At 55.3% G+C, this 15781-nt stretch overlaps 1 protein-coding gene across 4 annotated transcripts in view; it reads left to right on the forward strand.

The window, feature by feature from the left end:
* Positions 1 to 15781, forward strand: part of sergef (secretion regulating guanine nucleotide exchange factor) — a 40658-nt gene continuing 24877 nt past the window's right edge. For 3 of the 4 annotated variants that reach the window (XM_069181588.1, XM_015338697.2, XM_015338699.2), the window contains exons 1-9: positions 1 to 102; positions 3087 to 3225; positions 3425 to 3580; positions 4259 to 4353; positions 7285 to 7345; positions 9083 to 9196; positions 9747 to 9809; positions 10121 to 10279; positions 10910 to 11043. In XM_069181588.1, the coding sequence (XP_069037689.1) occupies positions 55 to 102; positions 3087 to 3225; positions 3425 to 3580; positions 4259 to 4353; positions 7285 to 7345; positions 9083 to 9196; positions 9747 to 9809; positions 10121 to 10279; positions 10910 to 11043 (969 nt within the window). In that variant the 5' untranslated portion in view covers positions 1 to 54. The remainder of the gene's footprint in view (positions 103 to 3086; positions 3226 to 3424; positions 3581 to 4258; positions 4354 to 7284; positions 7346 to 9082; positions 9197 to 9746; positions 9810 to 10120; positions 10280 to 10909; positions 11044 to 15781) is intronic. The other variant, XM_015338698.2, reaches the window with a different exon arrangement.

Here is a 15781-nt window from a genome sequence, read left to right on the forward strand (position 1 = left end):
GGGGAAGGTCACCAGCAGCCGCCGGCCGCCACACGTGTTGGTTTGTTTACATCGATGGCGGCTGGAAGCCTGGCGTCCGAGGGGCTCCGTTTCTTCGCCTGGGTGTGTATGTCTCCAACTTAAATTAGGCAGCGATACATCGTTTGTTTTAGAATTTGTCTTGCGTTATTTTCCTTACGTGGGTTCATTCGTTAGTAACTTTTATGCAGACTTTTGCACAGGGTGGGTTTGTCAACAGTTGATTTCTTGGTGTGGGGAACCCCTCTCTTTCCACGCGTAGCCTGCCCACTCCTCCAATATTATTATTATTAATAATAATAATAATAATAAATACGTGTTATTTATATAGTACCTTTTAAAGTACAGTTATAAGGATAGCACTGTTTCTGAAGAGAAAGCTCCTGAGTCTGGATTTGAATGTGCTCAGGGTGGGAGACTCTGATATCCGTGGGGAGAGAGTTCCAGAGCTCTGGGGTGCAGCAGGAGAAGCCCTGTCACCCACAGAGTGGACAAGCTCAGGGGACAGACAGGGGACCAGAGTCAGATTAAAGAAGGGTGCGAGGAGGGGAGTAGAAAGATTATGAATCAGAAAGGTTCTGTGGTGCCAAGCCATGCTGAGCCTCATAGGTGAGCATGAGTTTTTCAAAGTCTGCACAAAACCGGATAGGCTGCCAGTGCGAGGACTCCAGGACAGGAGTGATGTGTTCTCTTGCATGTGACCTGGCCAGGATTCTGCTTGGGAATTCTCAACACTTTGGAGTTTGTTCAGTTTAGGATTTCAAAAAAGTAATCTGCTAATTTTCAAATTGCTTTCAGGTCTGCTTAGTTAAGGGATTTGGGGTTTTTTTCTGTAGGCATTCGTAAGTAAGTTCGTAAGTTTTTAGAAACAGAAAATGGGTGAAGGGGTCTCCGTGATCACAGTATTGGCTGAATCTGGTGGCTCGCCAGCACCAGGGCTGGGAAGTGTGGGCGTTCCGGCAGGGAGAAGTGAGCAGGATCTGAAGTCCCCGTCGGGTTCTGGAGAGCTGGACCCGGCAGTTAGGTGGAGCTGACCCGCTGGCTGGTGGCCGACGCTGGGCTGGCAGGGCCCTGGGCAAGGGCGCAGAGTGACCCCAGGAGGCAGGAGAGGGGAGACCTGTGGGAGAAGAAGGGACCGGCCCAGCGGGCGTGACCGAGCTGTGGCTACGGCCTGCTCCGGCTCACATTCTGTCTTTCCCAGCGCTGGATGGATAATCCCTCTCGTGCACACTGTGGTTCCCAGCGTCAGACGGATGATCCCTCTCGTGCACACTGTGGTTCCCAGCGTCAGATGGATGATCCCTCTCGTGCACACTGTGGTTCCCAGCGGTGGATGAATAATCCCTCTCGTGCACACTGTGGTTCCCAGCGCTGGATGGATAATCCCTCTCCTGCACACTGTGGTTCCCAGCGGTGGATGAATAATCCCTCTCGTGCACACTGTGGTTCCCAGCGTCAGATGGATGATCCCTCTCGTGCACACTGTGGTTCCCAGCGGTGGATGAATAATCCCTCTCGTGCACACTGTGGTTCCCAGCGCTGGATGGATAATCCCTCTCCTGCACACTGTGGTTCCCAGCGGTGGATGAATAATCCCTCTCGTGCACACTGTGGTTCCCAGCGCTGGATGAATAATCGCTCTCGTGCACACTGTGGTTCCCAGCACTGGATGGATAATCCCTCTCGTGCACACTGTGGTTCCCAGCGCTGGATGGATAATCACCCTCGTGCACACTGTGGTTCCCAGCGCTGGATGGATAATCCCTCTCCTGCACACTGTGGTTCCCAGCGGTGGATGAATAATCCCTCTCGTGCACACTGTGGTTCCCAGCGGTGGATGAATAATCCCTCTCGCGCACACTGTGGTTCCCAGCGGTGGATGAATAATCCCTCTCGTGCACACTGTGGTTCCCAGCGGTGGATGAATAATCCCTCTCGTGCACACTGTGGTTCCCAGCACTGGATGGATAATCCCTCTCGTGCACACTGTGGTTCCCAGCGCTGGATGGATATTCACCCTCGTGCACACTGTGGTTCCCAGCGCTGGTTGAATAATCCCTCTCGTGCACACTGTGGTTCCCAGCGCTGGTTAAATAATCCCTCTCGTGCACACTGTGGTTCCCAGCGCTGGTTGAATAATCCCTCTCGTGCACACTGTGGTTCCCAGCGCTGGTTGAATAATCCCTCTCGTGCACACTGTGGTTCCCAGCGGTGGATGAATAATCCCTCTCGTGCACACTGTGGTTCCCAGCGGTGGATGAATAATCCCTCTCGTGCACACTGTGGTTCCCAGTGCTGGATGGATAATTCCTCTCGTGCACACTGTGGTTCCCAGCGGTGGTTGAATAATCCCTCTCGTGCACACTGTGGTTCCCAGTGCTGGATGGATAATTCCTCTCGTGCACACTGTGGTTCCCAGCGGTGGTTGAATAATCCCTCTCGTGCACACTGTGGTTCCCAGCGGTGGTTGAATAATCCCTCTCGTGCACACTGTGGTTCCCAGCGCTGGTTGAATAATCCCTCTCGCGCACACTGTGGTTCCCAGTGCTGGTTGAATAATCCCTCTCGTGCACACTGTGGTTCCCAGCGCTGGATGGATAATCACCCTCGTGCACACTGTGGTTCCCAGCGCTGGTTGAATAATCCCTCTCGTGCACACTGTGGTTCCCAGCGCTGGTTGAATAATCCCTCTCGTGCACACTGTGGTTCCCAGCGCTGGTTGAATAATCCCTCTCGCGCACACTGTGGTTCCCAGTGCTGGTTGAATAATCCTTCTCGTGCACACTGTGGTTCCCAGCGCTGGTTGAATAATCGTTCTCGTGCACACTGTGGTTCCCAGCGCTGGATGAATAATCGCTCTCGTGCACACTGTGGTTCCCAGCGCTGGATGAATAATCGCTCTCGTGCACACTCAGGCGGTGCTCCTCCAGGTGTGAAAGCCGGGGCTGTTGTTCAGGGCTCGTGGTCAGGAGGCCCCTGGGTGGCGTCTGGGCTCTGCCATCGCCCCGAGCGAGCGAGTGAGCGAGCTGTCGGCCTGCAGTACGTGACGGGGTATCATTCACCCGCAGGGGGCGAACAGCCACGGGCAGCTGGGGCAGGGCCACCGGCAGGACCGGGTGGAGCCGGGGCAGGTGGAGGAGGGCGACCCCGCGGGCCGGGCCCTGCGGCGGCTGGCCGGGGGAGGTGGGCACTCCGTCCTGCTCACGGGTAAGTGCGGGGAAGCCCGCTGGGCGGGTGGGGGCGACCTCTCTCTCCAGTTGGGGATGTGTTCGGTGTTGTCTTTGCCTCCTGCCGTTCCGGCCCTCTGAATCGCCCTGGTACGGGGGCAAATAATGGAGGAACCGTGATCGCGCAACAGGGGAGCCTCTTGGGCTTGTTCTTCGGCGTTTACTCTCCCTGTCTGCAGGCGCGGGACAGCTGCTGGTGTGCGGACAGAACCACAGCGGACAGCTGGGCCTGGGCCACACCAGAGAGGTCACGACCTTTCACCTCTGCCCCGGCCCCGGCGGGCAGGCGGTGGAGCAGGTGGCCTGCGGCTGGGATTTCACTCTCCTCCTCACAGGTGAGCCGCGAGCACAGAGTCGGGAGGAAGTCGGCCGCCAGCGCTTTCTCTGTCCGCAGCGTGTCCTGCCTCGTCTGGGCGCGACCCCTAAAAATCAGATCCCATCAGAGCGCTGTAAAAACTAAGGGCTTCTCTTGCGCCCTCCTTTTGTCTTTCAGTCAGCTATCCGCGTAGCTATCAGTGGTCCAGCAGAGCCACAGGTCTGCAGGAGCTGTGGATCTGAATCCATGAAGATCTGGGTCCAGTGTGATGTGGGGACTGGTTAAGCCTTTAAGGCAGGTCCTTCAGGCCCTGGAGTCAGGCCGGTTTAGAACTGCAGGAGCACACAAACAGGGATTCGGTCCAGGGAAGCCCAAGGATGTGACTCCTGGTCACTGGAGCGGGACGGGATCGTCCCGTCTACAGCGTCCCACCTCACCTCCAGCAGCTCAGTGGGAGTGGGAGAGGACGCACCAGCCGGCACAGCCCCAGGCTGACTGGACAGATTTTGAACTGGAGTAAAGGCCTTTCAGAGTTAGGCTTTTACTTTTTGGGTGGGATAGAAGTAATCGCTTCAGGTGGTCTCTCTCTCTCTCTCCCCTCTCCCTCCCCATCTCTCTCTCCCTCCCCATCTCTCTCTCTCTCCCCTCTCCCTCCCCATCTCTCTCTCTCTCTCCCCATCTCTCTCTCTCTCTCCAGACAGGGGGACCCTCTATTCTTGCGGCTCCAATGCTTTTGGACAGCTTGGTGTTGGGCGGCCCCTAGCAGACAGCGCAGAGCCTCTGCACATCCAGGTGGGACAGCATGTTCGGACCCGTGTCCTTCCGAGGGTCTTGTCTTGATTTCAGTTTTGTCGGTGGTCAAGCAGTAGACATGGGGGTCGACTGCTGTTAAACAGTCTGTGTCTCTCTGTTCCCCAGTCAATTTTTAATTCAATTCAAGAAGCTTCATTAGCATGACCTATGAATAAATCCAAAATCCAATGCCAAAGCCTATACAATTAACACAACATCTACAGACATTTACAATACAGACACATCATAATACATGTACATACAAACATATGGAGCATTATTGAGAGACAGGCTCACTGTCTGTTCCTCAGGCTGGGACAGGAGATCACACACTGTATTATTATTATTGAGAGACAGGCTCACTGTCTGTTCCTCAGGCTGGGACAGGAGATCACACACTGTATTATTATTATTGAGAGAGAGGCTCACTGTCTGTTCCTCAGGCTGGGACAGGAGATCACACACTGTATTATTATTATTGAGAGAGAGGCTGACTGTTCCTCAGGCTGGGACAGGAGATCACACACTGTATTATTATTACTGAGAGACAGACTCAATGTCTGTTCCTCAGGCTGGGACAGGAGATCACATACTGGCATACCAGTTCAACTGAGTTCCCTCCTCCTTCTTCCAGTAGGATTGGGAGCTGTGCTGATTCTAGCAGGTGTAGGAGTTTTGGGATTAGATTTGTAAATTTGGGGAAGAATGTTTGTCTAATCCCAGAGTATTTGACACAGTGCTGTAGGAAGTCTCTGTTTCTCTCTCTGTCTCCTGTTCCTCAGTCTCTCTCTCTGTGTCTCCTGTTCCCCAGTCAATTCAATTCAAGCTGTTTGAAAAGAAAACACAATTTCCTAATGCAAGAAATTGTAAAAGGTTAATAAAGTGATGTTATTAGCATGACCAATGGGTAAAATTAACATGAAAAAAATAAAATAAAATCTACAGACATATTACAGACATTTACAACAAAGACATATCATAAAATATTGACATATACTGTAAACATATTGAGCATTATTGGGAGACAGACTCACTGTTCCTCAGGCTGTGACAGGAGATCACATACTGGGCTGCCAGTTCAACTGAGTTCCCCCCTCCCTCTCCCAGTAGGATTGGGACCCGTTGTGATTCTGGCAGGTGTGGGAACTCTGGGATTAGATTTCTGAGTTTAGGGAAGAATGTTTCTCTAATCCCAGAGTATCTGTCACAGTGCAGTAGGAAGTGCACCTCTGTCTCTGTTTCTCCCCGGTGGCAGTGGGAGCACAGCCTGTCCCCTCTGGGCAGCCAGGTCTGCCTGTGACGCCCAGTTTATATGGCCAGGCTGTGGTCACTGAGCCTGTACTTCGTCAGGGTCTGTTTCTTTTTGCTGTTTCTTATCTTGGTCAAATATTCAGCTAGTGTGTATTGTCTGTTAAGGGTTCTGTAGCATTCCAGTTTATGTTGTGTGTGTGTCCCAGTGTGTGAGATATTGCTGTTTGATCTGTGCTGTGATGTGGTTGAGTCTGATTTGTGTTGCTCTAGCAGTGCTGTCCTGATGCTGGTTAGTGTCGGTGTGGCTCAGGTCAGTGAGTCTCAGGACCAGCTAGCTCAGGGGGCTCTGTTTAGGGCTCAGCTCTTGGCTCAGCAGGGCTTTGTGGTGGTAGGAATTTTGGTCGCTGTTTTTTAAGTGTAGCCAATACTTTAATACTCTTTTCTGTATGTTTATCAATAGTGGGTACTAGCCTAATTCGGCCCTGCACCCGTTGTTAGGTGTTTTTCTCTGCACACGGAGGATGTTTCTACAGATCTGTGGGGTGTTTGTCCCATTGGGTGTAATCCTGGTCTGTGAGGGGACCCCACACTTCACTGCCGTATAGGGCAATGGGTTGGATTACACTTTCAAATATTTGGAGCCAGATTCTTGTTGGTGGGTTGATGTTGAAGAGCCTCCTTATTGTGTAGAAAGCCCTGAGTGCCTTCTCTCTCAGTGCCTTCACTGCCAGGTCAAAACTCCCAGAAGAGCTGATGGTGAGACCGAGGTATGTGTAGCTGGATGTGTGCTCCAATGTGTTGTTGTTCAGTGTGAATTTGTTTCCCTGAGGTCTGGCTTTCTTCTTGAAAACCATAACTCTGGTCTTGTCCAGATTGACTGTCAGCGCCCAGGTCTGACAGTACTGCTCCAGCAGTGCCAGGTTCTGCTGCAGCCCCTGTTCTGTGGGCGACAGCAGGACCAGGTCATCTGCATAGAGCAGGAACTTGATTTCTGTGTCATGTAGTGTGAGACCAGGAGCTGCAGACTGTTCCAACATTCCTGCGAATTCGTTAATATAGATATTGAACAGTGTTGGGCTCAGGCTGCAGCCCTGTCTCACCCCCTGTCTCCTGTTCCTCAGTCTCTCTTTCTGTGTCTCCTGTTCCTCAGTCTCTCTATCTGTATCCTGTTCCCTGAGTGACCACTGTCTCCTGTTCCTCAGTCTCTCTCTCTGTGTGTCTCCTGTTCCCCAGTCTCTCTCTCTGTGTGTCTCCTGTTCTTCAGTCTCTCTCTCCGTGTATCCTGTTCCTCAGTCTCTCTCTCTGTGTGTCTCCTGTTCCCCAGTCTCTCTCTCTGTGTGTCTCCCGTTCCCCAGTCTCTCTCTCTGTGTCTCTTGTTCATCAGTCCCTCTCTCTGTGTCTCCTGTTCCCCAGTCTCTCTCTCTGTGTGTCTCCTGTTCTTCAGTCTCTCTCTCTGTGTATCCTGTTCCTCAGTCTCTCTCTCTGTGTCTCCTGTTCCCCAGTCTCTCTCTCTGTGTGTCTCCTGTTCCCCAGTCTCTCTCTCTGTGTGTCTCCTGTTCCCCAGTCTCTCTCTCTGTGTCTCTTGTTCATCAGTCCCTCTCTCTGTGTCTCCTGTTCCTCAGTCTCTCTCTCTGTGTCTCCTGTTCATCAGTCTCTCTCTCTGTGTCTCCTGTTCCCCAGTCTCTCTCTGAACGGGTGGTAGGACTGGCCGCGGGGCTCAGGCACGCACTGGCTGTCACAGGTGAGTCCCCTCTGCCCCTCTTTCGAACTTTCACATTCCAGGTTTGCCTGACCTTCATGTGCGCTCTGTGCTCACTCATCAGCATCCTCACCCCAGAGTGCACGTGAAGGAAGACATTGAGCATGCTCGTTTTTATTTAGTTCATATAGCTGGTGTGGTAAAGCTGTTCCTGCTTGTGTGGGGGGGGTGCTGTTGTATTTTGTGTGTTGCCTGTTGATGTCCTTGCCTCCTGTCAGCTCACCTGTATGCCAGGGCAGAGTTTGACTAGACTAGAGTTTGGTGGTTTTTCTGGGCTCAGTGCTTTTTCTTGCACTGAGAGCACCTGAGCACCAGGACACTGGTTCTGCGTTTATTTTTCCCTGGCTTCAGTGACACCTGATCCTAACCCTGAGGTGGTCCCGTGACACCTCCATTAAAGTATCGGAGGAGAAGACGTCGCTCCGGGTTTCTGGGACACTGCCGGTCTCCTGCTCCCTGCCCCTGTGGATATTCGGGGGCGCAGTCATTGCCCAGATCTCTCTAACTCCGCCTGAGTGGGATCCCTCCTCACGCTCTCCAGCCCCGTCTCTCTCTTTCACGCAGACGCCCTCCGCGACGCCCGATTCTTCAGAGCACGGGCTGGCAGAAGGAATTTTGCGGCCAATCCGTTAAAATGTCGTCGGTCAAGCGTGAGACAAACCGAGCCGCAGCGGAACAATCGTCCAGTCACTTAAAACGGGAAATCTCCGCCCTCTGACCCGCTCCCCCTCCCCCGGGAGCACAGCTCGGGCAGCAGATCCACTCGGCGTCGTTTCACTTCCACAAGGAAAGGAGAGACGTTAGCAGCCTGATCTAGTGACGTTCGCCGTCGCTGTAGGAGAGATGGAGGCAGCTGGAAAGCGCCCCCTACTGGTCCCACTAATAGCTCTCCCAGTGAGCCGCAGACAGGAGCTGGGCACGTGAATGTCAGATTCTGGAGAGTCTGGGGCATCTACGATGATTATTTTCATTATTGTTAATTTGTCAAACCAGTTTTTGTTTTGCAGTAAACTGATAGCCAGCACCTCTCTCACCCTGCAGCTCCCAGCTGGCAGCCCCACTGGAGCTCAGCAGTGTGAGCCTGGTCAGTACCTGGATGGGAGACTCCTGGGAAAGCTGAGGCTGCTGCTGGAAGAGGTGTTAGTGGGACCAGTAGGGGGCGCTCACCCTGCGGTCTGTGTGGGTCCTAATGCCCCAGTATAGTGACGGGGACAGTGTACTTTAAAAAAAGCACCGTCCTTCGAATGAGATGTAAAACCGAGGTCCTGACTCTCTGTGGTCATTAACAATCCCAGGGTGTCTCTCGAGAAGAGTAGGGGTGTTACCCCGGTGTCCTGGCCAAATTTCCCCCTGGCCTTTACCAATCATGGCCTCCTAATAACCCCCATCTCTGAACTGGCTTCATCCCTCTGCTCTCCTCCCCACTGAGAGCTGGTGTGTGTGAGAGGACTGGAGCATCATCCAGGTGGGGCTGCACACTGGGGGGGGTGGAGGGGATCCCCATGACCTGTAAAGAGCTCTGGGTGCAGTGTCCAGGAAATCGCTGTGTAAATGTAAGGAATTAAATTAAAGGAATGAGAGGGGCGTCAGGCACAGTATAGCGTAAGGAATTAATGTGCTCTGCATGCTAGGCCCACCTGTGTGCTCTCTGTCTCCTGTCTCCTGTACGAAGAACTGGGTTTGTTGAGGAGCGTTCCTCCTGTGTCCTGTGTCTTCCAGGTTCGGGCCACGTGTTCCAGTGGGGGACTGGCCTGGCTGCTCAGGCTAAGCGGGCTCTGTGCCCGAACCCGGTGCCGGCACACCTGAATGCCTGGGAACCCTGCCTGGTGCCAGGTGACCACCTTTTAATCACTCGGTGTTGATGTTTCAGCGGTCACAGTCAGTCAGACTACCTGAGCCAGAACAGCTACTGCTTGTAAGATCAGATCACTTTATTGGCCATGTACAATTCCTTGCATTAGGAATTTGTCTTTTCACAGACCCCAGCTTGCTCTCCATGAGACACACAGACAGGGAGAGCAGCTGGGGGTCAGAGCGCAGAGTCAGCCATTTATACGGCGCCCCTGGAGCAGTTGGGGTGAAGGGCCTTGCTCAGGGGCCCAGCGGAGTAGGATTCCTCTGCCGGCCACGGGATTTGAACCGGCAACCTTCCAGCCACAGGAGCAGATCCTGAGCCACAGGGCCACCACACCGCCCTCTCTTATTAGGAGAGAGGAGAGTTCAGTTATCTTGGAAAGAGGTGCTTACGTCAAGCATACTTTGGCATTGTTTGATGAGCTTAGTAAATCAATACCGTTATTAGAGCCCCATCTGTAGTGTCGTAGTATTTTTACAGAGGTCTTGTCTATGTGGGCTCTGACCCCTCTGCGATCTTGCTGTGCAGGTCTGGACCATGTGGCTCCCCGTGGGGTGGCAGCTGGGGCCTACCATTGCGTCTGTCTCACAGGTGAATACCACGAAGCTGAGGGCGTTGCGGTGCAGGGTTTCTTCATCCAGCCCCCCCGTTCCTGCCGATGAGGTGGTACAGTCTGAGCTGTCCCTGCTCTGCTGTGTAACAGGACTGTGTAGGACTTTCTGTCATAGCAGGCAGGAGCCTTTCTTCAGCCGATTAACATAGCCTTTGATTAGTTACTGTTCTTTTCCCAGTGTACTAGTATCATCTAATCAGTGCTTTTTTTGGACTCAGTTAGCTTTCATCAAGCAAATGAGCTCCAGTCATTTGTCACTCTTCCCTGTGTTGTCTCCTGTGTCGTGCAGCAGGGGGCGATGTCTTCCTCTGGGGTAGTAATAAGCACAAGCAGCTGTGCGTCTCTCTGCCTTTCCTGCCCCTGCCCCGGTGTGTGGACCGAGCCCTGCTGGGCGGGGGGCCGGCGACGGCCGTGTGGAGTGGGTGGACACACCTGGTTGCCCGGACAGGTGAGGCAGGTGGGGAGGTGGGGGGGGTGGAGGGGTTCATCTGCAGCTGGGTGTGAGTGCAGAGAGCCGACTGTCCTCCTGTGCATCAACACCCAGCCTGGCAGACTGAGGCATGGGGCCCCTGTATGTCGGTCAAGACAAATTCATGACTATATTGTTTTTATAAGGGTCATAAGTCTATCTGCATGAGTTTGTAAGTTCTCCCCAGTTCAAAGACACACTGGTTTGGTAACAGGCTTCTGGGGAAAACTGGCCCTGGCGTGAGAGTGTGTCTATGCGAGTCCTGCGATGGACTGGCGTCCTGTCCAGGGTGCCAAGCCATGCTCTCGTTGCCTGCCGGGATAGACTCCGGCTCTCCTGCGACCCAGACTGGGCGAAGCAGTGAGAAGATGGATGGATGGAATCAGGGGTTTAACTGTCCGGTTGTCTGTGGGCTGAGGCCGGAGGCAGGCCCCTCACTAGCACGCGGCCGACTGGTTCAGGATGGGGAGGGTGATGCCGGTGCGGACAGGTGCTGGAGAATCGCCTCGCTGGGAGTCTTGTGCGGTGAGACTCCTGTCCCCCTGTGCGGCAGCTCCTCAGCTCCTCAGCTCCTCTGGAGGCTGAGCGCTCGCTGTGCTCGTGTTGCAGACAGCGGCCGGGTCTTCAGCTGGGGCAGGGCGGACTACGGGCAGCTGGGGCGGCCGGGCGACCCCTCCGAGACGGGCAGGAGCCAGCCGGCCGGCGTCCCCGCGGAGGTGGACGGCCTCGCCGGCGCCACCGAGGTAGGACGATGACCGCCGGGTGGGGGTGGGGGTAATGATGTCCGAATGGGTCAGGGCAGGTGAGGGCGCCGCTAGGCCGCATCAGCATCGCGGTGCTGCTGTGTCTGTTCCCTCGTTCCCGCTCTCCCGCCCCCTGCTGGCGGGTGTGGGAACATGCCGGGCTGCAGTCTGGACCGCCTCCTCTCCCGCGCTGGCGGGCGGTTCGGCTTGTCCCGTGCGTTGGCCCCGCAGGTCGCGGAGGCGGCGAGAGTTCCACCCGGAATGACGATGGGAAGAGGCAGCTAGAAAACAGGAGGCGCTGTTGGGACGAATATCCCCGGCTGTCAGAGGGGCTCGGCCCTCAGGGGTCAGCTGTCTGGCCCGGAGGCCCCTGTGAAGCGGGGGTCCTCGGTCCTCGTTGTTCCGCGCGCTGTGCCCTGCCCGAAAGGCCGATGTTTCGGTGTTTGATATCCTGGGTCTGTGTGAAGCTGTCGGATCTGAGCAGTGGCGAGTCTGCGGGCCAGGTCATGTGGTTCTGAGACAACCTATAGGATCCTTTATTTGAAATGTAGACTCCGTAGACTCTGGAATCAGTGGAGTTTGTTTCCTTTCTGTTTTTAACACACCCCTGTTCGCCTCTTAGTCTCAAGGCCTGGTATTCATGCACTCTGGGTCCGTGCTTCACCAGGCCAGGAGGTGAAGGGACACTCTGACTCTCTCTCACCATCTCAATCACCATATTTCCGGGTCTTCAGAATTTTGCTTGTCTTGTAACTTTTGGGTACAGATAAGAATAGAATAAACTAAAAATAAAATGACGCAGCTCTGTTTCATGACAGCCAACCCACAGCAGGCAAATGGAGGCCTTTGGCATGAAGAACAATTTGAGTAAGGTCATGAGATATTTTATTTCACTGAGTCAGTGAGGAGCAGAGGAAGGCCACGGAGAGGAGACTCTGACTCTTTCTTTCACGAGCCAAGATCTGATAACCGACAGACATCGCCAGCCGAGGTCCGGCAACCGGCAGGCATCGCCAGCCGAGGTCCGGCAACCGGCAGGCATCGCCAGCCGAGGTCCGGCAGCCAACAGGCATCACCAGCCGAGGTTTGATAACCAACAGACCAACCGACAGAGCTGCCATTTGACTTGAAAGCAAAATGACAAAAAGCTGATTGGTCAGGATTGGCACTGGTTTGGAAATTCTGAGGTTAGGAGAGCGCCACCTGCTGGTCGACCAACACCACTCTCAGCACACTGGCTCTCCCTGCAGGTCTCTCACCCCAGGGCTGTCCAGGCCCAGCCCTGCTGGCTACTGAGATCTGACCAGATCAGGCTATAGTTTGTTAGGTGCTGTCGAGTGCAGCTTTAAGTACCAGAGCCAGGGCCGTATTTTACCCCTGTTTCCTGGACATAAACATGAACATTCAGCCTAATCTGCATTTCTCTGGCCTGAAGGCGTATTGGTTCATCAGAATTATGCACAGCAGGGCCATAGAGGTATAAAGAAATCAGCCATGAAGTGGTACTAAGAAAAAGCACCTTGTAGGTTTATCAGCTCATCTCATGGGTGAAGTGTGTCACCAGCAAGACTGCAAGTCTGCAAGACTGATTTTACACTGAGGCCCAGATTCTCTCACCTCAGTGCCTGCAGGGCTCCCCACCTCCTCTGGCCTTTGTGCCTGACCAGCCCCCTGCTGTTCCCTGCTGCCTTGATCTGGAAGAGGGCAAGCTCTAACCGCTGACGGCAGGGTTTGATCCTGCAGGATTCCTGCTGTCTGGGATTTGGGCTGGAAGCTTTCATCCGGCACCAGCAGAGCTGGGAATCGGGAATTCAGGCTGTCAGTACCCAAGTTGGCCACCAGGAGGGGAAATTGCACAACTTATGCCTTTTCTCTATGCTGGCTGCCTTACGGACACCAGTTGAAGGTCACAGCTCACCTTGAATCGGCAGGATTGATTGTGCAGGTGCTGAGTGACTCAGGCAGGAGCTCAGACGAGAGTTTTACTGGAAAGCTAAGGGTTATCCACTGCATCAATTTCTACAAGGGTGCAGTCAGGCATTCTGCAACACTGCAGTTCCAAAGAGTTGTGTAAATCTGTGAAAAAAAACTAACATAAGTTGACAGTGTTTTTACAGGAGACTAGATGAAATTATGTTTTTACAGCAGTTCTGTCTGCCTGTCTCACAGCTGCAGGAATGTAGACTGACTTCTCTTGCATAGCAATCTCCATTTTGATTTACTGTGAAGGACAAATTATGTATTAATGCAGCAGAAGCCTGGATATAGTGAATATCAACACAGCTGTCCAAGCGCATTTATTGAGGATAGGGTGCTGAGCATGATCTCACCAGGATGTGCTTTTGGCTTCTTTACAGAAGCCCTTCAGCCAGTAAGCAAAACCCTGTTGTGACTGCTGTGCACTGGGAGTCTGACAGCACTGTCACACCTGGAGTGGATCAGACTGCTGTGCACTGGGAGTCTGACAGCACTGTCACACCTGGAGTGGATCAGACTGCTGTGCACTGGGAGTCTGACAGCACTGTCACACCTGGAGTGGATCAGACTGCTGTGCACTGGGAGTCTGACAGCACTGTCACACCTGGAGGGGATCAGACTGCTGTGCACTGGGAGTCTGACAGCACTGTCACACCTGGAGTGGATCAGACTGTTGTGCACTGGGAGTCTGACAGCACTGTCACACCTGGAGCGGATCAGACTGCTGCGCACTGGGAGTCTGACTGACAGCACTGTCACACCTGGAGTGGATCAGACTGCTGTGCACTGGGAGTCTGACTGACAGCACTGTCACACCTGGAGCGGATCAGACTGCTGTGCACTGGGAGTCTGACTAACTGCACTGTCACACCTGGAGTGGATCAGACTGCTGTGCACTGGGAGTCTGACAGCACTGTCACACCTGGAGCGGATCAGACTGCTGTGCACTGGGAGTCTGACTGACAATGCTCTGGGAAGCTGGTCGCTGTCTCGCTCGGTAACGGGCCCGGTGGGAGGCCTTCTTGTGTGCAGCAGGGGGAGAGTGTGGGATCAGAATCCCCTGTATTGGATTTCGGTCCTGGATGATGGGTAGCAAGGACGTCCTCGCCACTAGGAAAGGAAGCAGGCGGCACGACCTTGGGCGGCTTTCACCTCCTGGCGTGTTGACACAGGAGGAGTGTGGCACAGGTGGCGCCCAGCCCGCGGAGAGCGGAGGAGACCAAGGGGACAGCGCCGCGTCCTCTGCTGCCGCCGCCGCCTTCTCCCCTTCAAGAACACAAGAGGGCGCCAGAGCGGCAGGCCGGAGCTTGGCCAATCTGGTCTGGCTGCGCTCGCGAACCCGAGCTCCCAGCTTTCCCAGCTCTCGCCACTTTCTCAGGGAGAGACCGAGAAGGAGGGGCTGCACGCGGCCCCTGTCCTTCCCGGCGTGCAGGGTCGTCACCCCCCACACCCCCCCCCCCCCCCTCCCCTCTCCAGTAACATCTCCACGGAGACGGACACGAGCAGCAGCTTGGTTTTTCATCTCGCTTCTCGGCCTCGGGAGCCGGAGCCCGGTCTCGGCGCTCAGCGGCGCTACCCGGTTGCCAGCCTGGCATTTCCGGGGGGAGTTGTTCCGTCGCGGAGGATGAAAGGGTTCTCGGCGGCGTGCCCTTTGCTCGTCTTTGTGCTTCGTGCTGCCGCCTGTCTGCGCCCGCCTGTGTCCTTGGCGTCCGGGAGCGTCTCCCTCCACATCAAAGCCTCCTGGGAAATCCCCCCCCATTCCAGGGGCGTTTTTTTTAGAGGGCTTTGAAGGCGGCCCCTCCAGCGGCTCAGCCAGGGGGTTGACGTCTGCGTGTCCGAATCCTGAAGAGCGCGGTTCTTCGCCGTTCGGCTGCCTGCTCCAGGCCTCGGCCCGCTGCGCCGCCGTCTGGCATCTGACTTCCTGTCGCGGCGTTTCTCCTCTGTCCCCCCTCGCCCCTCTCCTCCCCGTTTCCCTCCAGCCGTGATGTCTGGTATCTGCGTGGTGAAATACCGGACCGGTCCCTTTCTCGTCACTTATGAACGAGGCAGGATGGAACGACAGCAGGACGGAGGGGGGTGGGAGTTTTGAGAAGCGGGCGGCCGGCAGCGTGCTGAGGACAGTGGGGGGGGGGAGTGTTGAGCCTGTGGAAGAGAGGGGCCTGCTGGGATGGGAGCCGCCTGGGGGGCTGACGTGCAGGGGCACTTGCTGGTTGGGGCGGCCCCGCCTGCATATCGGGGCGCGCTAATCCGAGCTGGCCGGGGGGGGGAGGGGTGCCTGTGCTCCCCGAGCAGTGCTGGCCAGCATGGGGACCCCCGCCCCCGATGGGCTGCCAGCGAGGGGAGGCGCCTCGGCCTGTGGCTCCTCCTGTCCGCTCTGGAGACCCACCTCCTTGAGGGTGTTCCGTGTGTCAGGGGTGCGAGGGGCTGGGCTGTGTGGGGTTCTGGGGGTCGCGCCGGGCCCAACGGCTTTATCGTTTGGCTTTATCTCCGAGCCGCGGGGCTTTAGGGTGTAGGCCAGGCTTGTACCCGAGGTCACTGGGGCTTTTCCAACTTTCCCTTAAAGGGAGAGAGAGGGGGTCCGTGACCCCGGCGTGCACAGATCTCCCCTGACACGAGGGCAAAGCGTCTCGTCCGCGCTCGTCGCGATGGCGGGGGCGGTTCGGCCGGCGTCTCCGGGCGCCCTGCTGCTGGGAGTCGAGAGCAGGCTCCCCCACGATGACTGTGAGTGTCCGTGCCTGCCGGTTTGCAGGCTGGCAGGGAA

The sequence above is a fragment of the Lepisosteus oculatus genome, chromosome 21 (genome assembly GCF_040954835.1).
Source record: "Lepisosteus oculatus isolate fLepOcu1 chromosome 21, fLepOcu1.hap2, whole genome shotgun sequence".
Lineage (NCBI taxonomy): Eukaryota > Metazoa > Chordata > Actinopteri > Semionotiformes > Lepisosteidae > Lepisosteus > Lepisosteus oculatus.